At 45.0% G+C, this 10,262-nt stretch overlaps 1 protein-coding gene across 1 annotated transcript in view; it reads left to right on the top strand.

Annotated features, from left to right (window-relative positions):
• Positions 1–71: 71 nt before the first annotated feature.
• The window catches only part of FOXK1 (forkhead box K1), a 79,562-nt gene continuing 69,371 nt past the window's right edge, over positions 72–10,262 (top strand). Inside the window, 1 exon segment of the mRNA XM_004380839.3 lies at positions 72–280. Within this exon segment, the coding sequence (XP_004380896.3) occupies positions 72–280 (209 nt within the window).

Raw genomic sequence — 10,262 nt, 5'->3', positions numbered from 1 at the left:
CGGCGGCGTCGGTGCGGCGGAGTCCCGGGCCGGCCCTGGCGCGCCTCGAGGGCCGCGAGTTCGAGTTCCTCATGCGGCAGCCCACCGTCACCATCGGCCGCAACTCGTCGCAGGGCTCGGTGGACCTCAGCATGGGCCTGTCGAGCTTCATCTCGCGGCGCCACCTGCAGCTCAGCTTCCAGGAGCCGCACTTCTACCTGCGCTGCCTTGGCAAGAACGGCGTCTTCGTGGACGGGGCCTTCCAGCGGCGCGGCGCGCCCGCCCTGCAGCTGCCCCCGCAGTGAGTGCCGGGGTAGGGGGGCGCTGTCACCCCGCCGGGCCCCGAGGTCGGCCTGTCAGCCCCGCCTGGATCCCCGGGGTCGTCTCTGCTCCCCTCAAACCAGCCCGGACTCCCGGGGGCTGCCCCCGCCTCGGCCGGATTCTCGGGGTCATCCCCGTCAGGCATTGATCTGGAGGATAGTACCTGCCCCTTCTGGACCCCTGGGGTTAACCCCCGCCGGCCCGGATCCCCGAGGTCACCTCCGCTCGCCCTAGACCCCCGGTAGTCTTCCTCACCTTGCTTGGCCCGACCTAGATACCAGGGGTCGCCCCCACCGCTCCCGGATCCCTGGGGGTCACCCCTGCCGGGCCTGGACCTCTGGGGTCGCCTCCGCCGCGCCCTGACCGGCTTGGGTCCCCGTGGTTGGACCTGTGGCCCTGCCTGACTTGGGCCCGGGAGGGGCTCTGTCACCCCACCCGGCGTGGACCCCCGGGGGTCGCCCCCGCCACGCCCGGATCCCCGGGGGACATCTCTGCCCGGCCTGGTGTTGGCCTGGGGTTAGGACCTGTGGTCCCGCCTGACGTGTATCTGTACCCCTGTCGCCCCGCCTCGGTCCTGAGATCGCGTGCACACGCCTGAGAAGGCGTTGCATCAGGAGGCAGAGGGGTGCCCCTCGGAGAAGTGCAGGGTCCCCCGAAGGCCCGACCGAGCTCCCCCTCCCTTGGAGCCACCAGTAGTGGGAGCCAGGAGTGAATGAACAGAGGGATAGAGGGATGGGAGAGATAGGAGAGTGACCCTAGGACAGGGGAACCAGCGTAAGAAGTGCCCTTGAGACTGCATGCACCTTCAAAACGCCCTGAGTAAGAAATGGCACCTTCTCAGCTTTGCTGGGGAAGCAGGTTTGATGGAGCAGCGTACCTGGTACTCAGGAGGCCTCATTGGGTTCAGTTACCAGGAACGGAAAGAGCAGATGCAGGGCCAGGTCGTGGGAGCAGGGGACAGGCTCCAGCTTGGGAGGGCACTCGTGCCGGGTTGGTGCTGAGGTAACCGCTTGTGTATTCCACCGTTCTTCATTCACTCTTTGCTCTTTTCTGGCTTTTGCATACAGGTTTTCTCACCCTCTGCGCTGCCCCGGGAGATTCTTGCATTCTCAAGATCAGTTGATCTGGAGAGAGCCTGTTTCATTACTCATTTCCTCTCCTCTTTTAGACACTTTCTTTTTTTCTGATTAGTAATTGCTTCCAACTACACACTGGTGTTTATATTTCTTCAGTGTGTTTCACGTTCGGGAGTTGTCTTGTGACTGCCTAATTAATCTCTCTTTTGTAAGCACCCTGAGTGCAGGGTATTTCTGACCAGATAATTCCCAGAGCCTGAAGCTTGTTTTGGTTAACTTCTACCCTTTATTGGGTCTTGGCATGTTTGGTTATAAATTTTGTATTGGATATTTTCAAGCCCAGCATCAGCAGTGACTCACTGCTGCTTGGGGTTTGAGAGGGAAAGGTTATCTCCATTTTCCAAGTGTGAACGGTGTGCATTTCTGTAAAATCAGGATTCTTCCAAAACTGAAGAGGTTGGGTCCTGTGGTTGTTACTACTCTGTTGCATCTTTTAGATAAGCCCCACCCTCTCTATTCTGGGCCATTACTTACAGTTCTCAGCCAGTCTGTCTTCTGAGGAAATGACAGGTAAATGGCCCCTCCTTCCCTCCCTGGCTCTCAGAGGCCTGTTGCTGCCAGTGCAGCTTTGTATAACTCGGGTTCTGTAAGTGCTTCCATTAAAGGTCCTGGTTCTGGGGCTTCCTATTGCCTGTCTCCTGACGAGGGCCTGATTCTGATTCGTTGTTGTGTGCGGTCAAGTCCATTTCACCTCATAGCGACCCTGTAGGACGGAGACTTTGAGGGTTTCCTACACTGTAAATCTTTGCAGGAGCAGATCTCCAGAGCTTTTCTCCCAGAGAGCTGCTTGCTGGGTTCGAACCGCTGACCTCTCAGTTAGCAACCAAGCACTTAGCCATTGAGCCACCAGCTCCTTAGGGCCTAGTTAACTGCATCTTAAGTGAAACTTTCTCGCTAGTATTTTCTCTAACTAAAGGGAAAAGAAAACCTGCAGGGTCCTGTCAGTCCATCCAGCAAGTAGGCCAATATAGGTTCATCATGTATAAAATGTTACTGGTGCACATGGATCCTTGCAAATTGATACTCTGAGGAAGGGCGCATCCTGAGGCATTGAGGTTGTAGCTGGCAGGCTGAAGGTGTGACTGCTTAGTGATGCGCCGGCAGTGCCTCTCCCACGGTGCCAGTCTGTGTTTATTTGACTTCAGCTGTGCTGCTTCTGAGCAGTGCCCCTGTAGGCAGTGTTGAAAACTTTACAGGAACAGAACAGAGATGCAGACAGAGAAACAGTGAGTGGATGTTGGGGCCTGCCATCCCAGAGTAAAGCTGTTTGCTTTTGGAAACTGTCACAGCCGGCCAACTGCTGTGTTGAGCAGTCTGAACAGTTTTTATGTTCTTTGTTTTAGAAAAGTTCAGCCTAGGTAGTCGCATCTGTAGATTGGGCTGTTATGTGCTGCTTTTTAGAGTTAGGTTCCTTGGTCTGTCACATTGAAGGTGACCAAGATATTTTCATGAATTCACAGCAGGGAGGTTGAATGTGTAAGTTTTTGTCACACACACCCCCCCCAAAATAGGAAGCAACTTTAAAAGTACGGCAGTGATTATTGTGTCTGTTTGCTTTCGGGCTTTGGTACACAGTTTTGCCATTGTTACTGGAATCACGAATTTCTTTACCATAAACTTCAGATTGTTTTATTGTATGGGAATTTTGCAGACTGGAACTTGCTTGGATTTAGTGGGCTGCAGTTGCTCGAGACTTAGAGCAGTTTTTGCACCATGGTGGTGTGCACACCCTTGCCCAAAGCTGGTTCACATCCTGACCCCCCTCCCCCACCCCTCAGGATGGGGTACATCTGATGGAGGACATCCATATGGGGTGACATTTGCACAAATCACATTTCTCTTTTGAGGCCCTGGTACACCCCCCTCCCTTTTCTTTCCCACTCAAGAAACCATGTGGTTAAGAGGGAGGCTGAAACTTACCCTCACTTGTTACCAGGAGTAAGTCTTTCAAAATCTTCAACGCTTTTAATTATTGGTAGAAAAAAAATGACCTGTGGCACCACCTAGAGCTGATCTGATATACAACCATGTCGGGACAGCGTAGTTGGAATCATACTGTTGTTTCCACTGGAGGGACGTGTACGTCGGCTTTAATTTACTGTTTGTCTCACCTTGTCCTAGTGGACCTGCGCATGCCAGTCTCATTTCTTCTGGCCCATAAGCTCTTTGAGAGCTGGGGCTGAGACTTTTTTATTTTTTTATTGTGGTGAAAGTATATACAACAAAACATTCTCCAATTCAACAACTTCTACATGTACATTTCAGTGACGTTGATTACATTCTTCAGATTGTGCAACCATTCTCACTTTACTTTTCTAAGTTGTTCCTCCTCTTTAACATAAGCTCGCTGCCACCTAAGCAAAAACTCCCCCTTGCCCCTCCCTCCCACCCCTGGTAATCACTAATAATCTTTTGTTTCTATATGTTTGTTAATTTCACATACGTGAGATCATACAGTAGTCGTCCTTTTGCAACTGGCTTGTTCCATGATGTTTTCAAGGTTCATCCATGTTGTGGCATGCATCAGGACTTCATTTCTCTGTATGGCTGAGTAATATTCCATTGTATGTATGCACTGCACTTTGTTTATTCATTCATTCATTGATGGACATTTGGGTTGTTTCCACATTTTGGTGATTGTGAAAAGTGCTAAAGTGGAGAATTTTTTGTTTAACCCCAGGGCACGCGCTGGGACTGGCTGGCAGTAGGTGCTCAAGAGAGTTGGGTTTGTTAATTGAAAAAATTAACGACCAAGTGAATTTGCAGCTTCCCTCGGAGAAAAGCAATGCCATTGATTTAGCTTGGTTTCCTAAAATGGACAGTAGGCATGACACAAGGGGCCAATGTTCTTTGGTTACATAGGTGGGTGTGGTGTGTGTAAGAGACTGGAGGTCATTTTACCACTTAATTAGGAATTTGCATTTAGATGTTAGACGGGAACTTTAAAAAAAGGATCCACACATACATAGCCCCTTACTTGCTCTTCTTTTTTTTTTTTTTTTGGCTTTCTTTTTTTCTGATAGTTCTATGAAAAACATGGGTTACTTAAATAATTACAATAAAAACAGACTTCTGTTTGTGATAGCTTTGAGTGGTAGAATTTATGGGGGTCTTTTTCTTTCTTTAGAAGGACCCTGAGTGTTGCAAATGGTTTGCGCTCAACTACTAACCTAAAAATTGGTGGTTCGAACACACTCAGCAGCACCATGGAAGAAAGGCCTGGCAGTCTGTTTCCGTGAAGAGTAAGCCAGAAAAAACCCTATAGGGTAGTTCTACTCTGTAATACATAGGGTTGCCATGAGTCTGAATTGACTCAGTGACAATGGTTTGTTTTTTTGTTTTACTTTTCTGTGTTTTCCAAATTTTTTGCAATGAGCGTTTTTACAAAAATACTTCTGTTTCTGTAAAAATATATATAACAACATTTTCCAATTCAGCGTTTTTCGCATGTACAGTTTAGTGGCACTGATACATTAATCATGTTGTTTAAACACTTATTATGGAAAATCTCAAGCACGTACAAAAATAGAGCAGTGTGATGAACGTCCCCATCACCCATCTTCGACCATTATCATCTATGACCAAGCTCGTTTTATCTTCCTCCCCACGCACCTTCCTCCCATGCTTCCCCACCCTCACCCTGTTATTGAGGCAAATCCCAGAAGTCATGTACAAATCTCTAAAAGATAAGGATTCTTTTTTAAAAACTTAACCACAATGTCATTATCACACCTAAAAAATTAATAGTAATTTCTTACTCTCATCAAATGTCCAGTCGGTGTCTGGATTTCCCTTACTGTCTCGGGCATTTTTTTTCACACTGCATTTATTTGAATCAGGATCCAGATAAGTCCAGACACTGTGATTGGTTGGTATCTTTCTCTCTCTGTCTCTCTCTCTTTTTAAATAATATTTTGTGTTTTCAGTGAAAGTTTACACAGCAAATTAGGTTCCCGTTTAATAATTTCTACACAAATTGTTCAGTGACGTTGCTTACATTTTTCACAATGTGTCAGCACTCTCATTAATTCTGTCTGGTTGTTCTGTTTCCAGTAATCTAGTTTCCCTGCCCCCTTACCTTCTCATTTTTGCTTAAGAGTAATTGTTGACCATTTGGTCTCATATAGGTGATTTTTTTAAAGGAATGCAGTACTCACGGGTGATTTTTTTTTTTTTTTTTTTTTTTTAATGAACCCATGTGTTTATTTATCTAGAAGGTGACCTCAGGGGCTGATTTCAGTTCAAGATTTAAAGACTATTTCAAGGCCATAGTCTCGGGGAGTCCTCTAGTCTCAACCGGTCCAGTAAATCTGGACTTTTCAGGAATTTTAGTTCTGTTTGGTTAGGTGTCTCTTCCATCCCCTTTAATTGATAGGTTCCATCTTACTCTCTCTTCTCCCTGAGGTTTCTCTTCATTGATGAAATGAGGTTGCTTGTCCTGTAGTGTTTCCCACAGTCTGGTTTTACAAATTGGGTTCCTGTGTCGTCCACTTAATATGTCCCTTTCTCCTGTAATTCCTGAAAACTGGTTGTTGGATCTAGAGGTCTGATCAGATTCAGGTTTGATTTTTTCCCCCCAAAACTGCCTCATAGATGGTAGTGTTTGCTCCTGTCATGAAACACACAATGCCTGTTTGTCTCCCGTTTTGTAACATTATCCGCTTTTGATGGTCATTGCCGACTCCCATTAATTTTTTACACCTGTGGTTTTTTGTCAACTGTTTTGGCCGCTGGTGTCGGATAGCCAAATGGTGTGCTTGCACACCTTGTGATGGGCACGTTAAGAGTCACAGCTTCTGCGTGTGTATCATGATAAAAAATAAGTAATTGCAGCCATCAAAGCATTTTACTACATAAATAATTTGTTTTAGGCCCTATAAAGACACAGAATAGTTTCTCATTGCTATCCATCCAGCTAGTTGTCTGAAGGGTATCAAATTCGTTATTAACCATCATATAGTTAGTTAGCAGATTGAAATTATTTTGAAATTAATTACAAAATGCCCTAGAATTGGTAGAGACAGCAAGTACGGTATCTGTTAAATGCCTCACTGCCCAGCATTTTCTGGAAGCAGTAACGGCATTCTTTGTCTCCTGGAGTTTCCCTCCCCGTCATCACCATCCCTCTCCCAATCCAGTAAGAAGTAAAAAACCAAAAACCAAACCAGTTGCCATCAAGTTGATTCCAACTCACCTGTGTGTGTCAGAGTAGAACTGTGCTCCACAGGGTTTTCAGTGGCTGATTTTTCAGAAGTAGATCACCAGGCCTGTTTTCCTGGGTGCCTCTGGGTGGGTTTGCACCATTAGCCTTTCAGTTAGTAGTTGATTGCTTAAACATTTGTCCCACCCAGGGACTCCAAAAAAACAGTTGCTGTCAAGTCATTTCCAACTCATGGCAACCCCATGTGTGAACTATGGGTCCTTAGATGACCCCATGTCTAAGTCACAGCAGACCCTACCAGGGGTAGGCACGTGGGTTGAGTTGGATTTCCACACTTGGCGGGCAGGAGAAGGTGTCAAGCCAGCCTCTTTCCAGTGGCCAGAAGTGGAAGATGTGAAAGCTAAGATTGTGTTGGCTCTGATCCCCTGCAGCAAGAGAGAAAAATGGAAGAGCCTCGAGTTAGGGAGGAGGCCAGCCTGTTAGTAATGTGTGCATGCGTCTGAATGGCAGGAGATGGGACCTTGGACACCACCTGGGGGAGGAACGCAGCAGTTCAGGTGTGACTCATCAAGACCTAGCCTAGGTGGCCCTGGGGATGGAGGAGTCAACTTAGTCCAGCGATCTTCGGAAGGAAGACATTTTCTGATCTGGTGATTGAGTAGAAGGGAGTCAAACAGTGTTGCTGCTGTCTAAGGAAGGGGTGGTGCTGGGGGGAGCTGCTGTGTGGTAGAGGGAAATGCAGTGTGCTCAAGAGACAAAATGTAGCATTTCTTCCAAATAAATGCTTTGCTGTGTTTTTCTTGCCAGTTATTGTGTATCACATATATTGCTTCAAAGTTAGATCGTTTTCTTGTTAAAAAGTTACTTTAAAACGGTTTATGGGAATGTAGCAAATTGAGAACTGGTCCACTGAACATATATTAATATTGAACTTCTTGGGCTTATCACCCATAGAAGAAAATGTATATAGTATTTCAGAAATCAATCTATGAGATGGATGGAGTTTATCATGTAGTATGCTGAATTGAATTTGTAATTTATGAACGCCTTTGCCATACTGATGGCAATTAGGAATAGGATTGGTAGGTATTAAAATATATAATGTAGTGTTTGTGTTTAGTACTTTTAAAATTATGTGCTGAAATGAAACTAAAACATTTGATTTGGAGATAGAGTAATTTACTATTTGCTGTTTTTGCATCTTGTGAATGTCGGGGGATAAACTTGCTAAATTAATGACAACTCAAATTATAGCAACGCCTCATTTCCATAATTACCCTACATTTAAATCATTTCATATTAAAATGAGAGGATTGTATAAAATGCTTTTACTTTGATTTCATGGAAATAAGCCCTTGTATTGTTAGGAGATCCTATAGTTAATTTTCATCTCTACTGTTGCTTTCCACGAATTTCTAGTTTTCTGGTAAAATCGTTGCTAGTTAATTAAAAAGAAAAGAAGAATGGTGTGTATGAGCAATTCTGTGAGTTTATAAAGGGAAGTCAAGAGGGCGTGCTGTGTGCTGTCTGGGAGTTTGCGTTTAAGATGATGCAACAGTTAAACACTCAGCTGCTAACTGAGAGGTTGGGAGTTTGAAACCCTCCCCACCACCACCCTCCACCCCGTGGGTGCTTGGGAGAAAGGCCTGGCAATCTGTTCCCATAAAGGTTACAGCCATGAAAACCATGTGGAGCAGTTCTCCTCCGTCACAGGGAGTCACTGTGAGTTGGAATTGACTCGACAGTACCCAACACCACCACCACGCCAGAAGGTGAGCCGGCTTGCCCCTGTCTGGCTTATGGACGCCTGGGCCTGTTACTCTGTCCCTGCAGGCCTCCCTCCACCCATTTCTAGACTGTTGACCATGTGTGCTTTCCTTGGATACTGTGAAGATTAGTTAACACATGTTTTGTTTTCCCTAGACACAACAGTTCTACCATTAAGTCACATATGCTTGCAGGTTGTTCTCGCCCAAGAACAACTTCCAGTCGGTTCGACAAAGGTTACTCGATAGAGGCAGAGAATGGAGGTGGATATTTTATACAGGATTCAATAACATTTCTAACCATGGCGAGGAAGGCAGGCACTTATCTGCCAGTCATTTCATCAAAAGGCACAGGCTCTTACCTGACACCAGAGAGCTCAGCTCTGACCCGTTGCTGCCCTGCACAAGAGTCTCAGTGGCTCCCAACTGCCCTGAGAGCCAAGCCCATACCCCTGAAGGAGGTTCACATGATCTAAATATCTATGTTTACCCTTACAGCACTAACTGTCAAAGTAGATGAATCTCTTTTGGGCAAATATGCTGTTGATACCAGCAGTTCTCAAAGTATAGCGGCCTTTTTTCTTTTTTTTCCCCACTAGCAGTCCTACTTGATTCTGGCTCATGGTGACCTCACTTGTGTCAGAGTAGACCTGTGCTCCACAGGGTTTTCAATGGCTGATTTTTCTGAAGTAGATTGCCAGGCCTTTCTTCTGAGGTACCTCTGAGTAGATGTGGACCACCAACCTTTGGTTAGTAGCCAGGTTAATAGCCAAGTAATTAACCAGGGACTCCTTTTTTATTTTAGGGCCCTTTTATGCCCTTAAACATTACTGAGGACACCAAGGAGCTTTTGTTGATGTACGTCTGTTGATGTTTACCAAGGTCAAGATCTCACCAGTTCCTGAAATTAAAAGTAGAAAATTAAAAAATAGTAATTACAAAATAACTGTTTTTACGAAAAATAACTATATTCTCCAAAATGAAAATATTTAGTGAGAAGCATAGTACTGTGTTCATTTTCTGTAAATCTCTTTAATGTCTAGTTAAAAGGAGACAGCTGGAATCTAATATCTGCTTCTGCTTTTTGTCTGTTACACATGTTGTTTTGGTGAAATACATGAAACTTTTCAGATAATTGTGCTGTTCTTTGCTACCTCACCAAAACTTGACAAGTGGTAGTTTCTTAAAGGTTAATTGCAAAATGGAATCTGAAACTACATCAACAACCTTTTTGTACTGTTATGTTAAAATCCATTGACCTATCTTGCGTTTTGAATGAATCTTTTCCATTTGGTAACATCATGCATTGATTATTGGAGAAAATACTGATTCTGAGTTATGCAGATCTCATAATGTTGATATATATATTACACACTATAAAAAAAATCACGTGCTAATATCACCACTGATTCCATTAGAAAAATCTTTAAGCGTTGAGAAGCTGTTGAGCTTTCAGTGGTGGACATAAGCTTTCCAAATTGCAAGTTTCGGTTGAAAAGTAGAATCTTTTAGTTGGCAATAAATAATTTTTTAAGAAGACCTTAGGGGATGTTTTTTGTTTAAGGTTTAAAGATTATCTCAGAGCAGTAGTTTCGGAGTTCATCCAACCTTCATGCCTCCAGGAAGTGTGGAGTCCATGAGAATTTGAAATCTGTTCTGTATTTTCCCCCTCTTAATCAGAATTCTTCTATGGAATCTTTGATCAAAATGTTCCGTAATGGTAGCCAGGCACCATCCAGTTCTTCTGGACTCATGGCAAAGGAGGCAGTTGTTCTGGAGACAGTTAACCACACATTTCATATCCTTCTATTCCTGACTCTCCTTCTTCCTCTGTTGCTCCAGGCAAATAGAGTCCAATTGTTGTGCCTTGGATGGCTGCTTGCAAGCTTTTAAGACCCC

The sequence above is a fragment of the Trichechus manatus genome, unplaced genomic scaffold (assembly GCF_000243295.1).
Source record: "Trichechus manatus latirostris isolate Lorelei unplaced genomic scaffold, TriManLat1.0 scaffold00077, whole genome shotgun sequence".
In the NCBI taxonomy this organism is placed as follows: Eukaryota; Metazoa; Chordata; class Mammalia; order Sirenia; family Trichechidae; genus Trichechus; species Trichechus manatus.
Note: the sequence above shows the minus strand (reverse complement) of the source record. Positions and strands in the feature narration are given on the sequence as shown.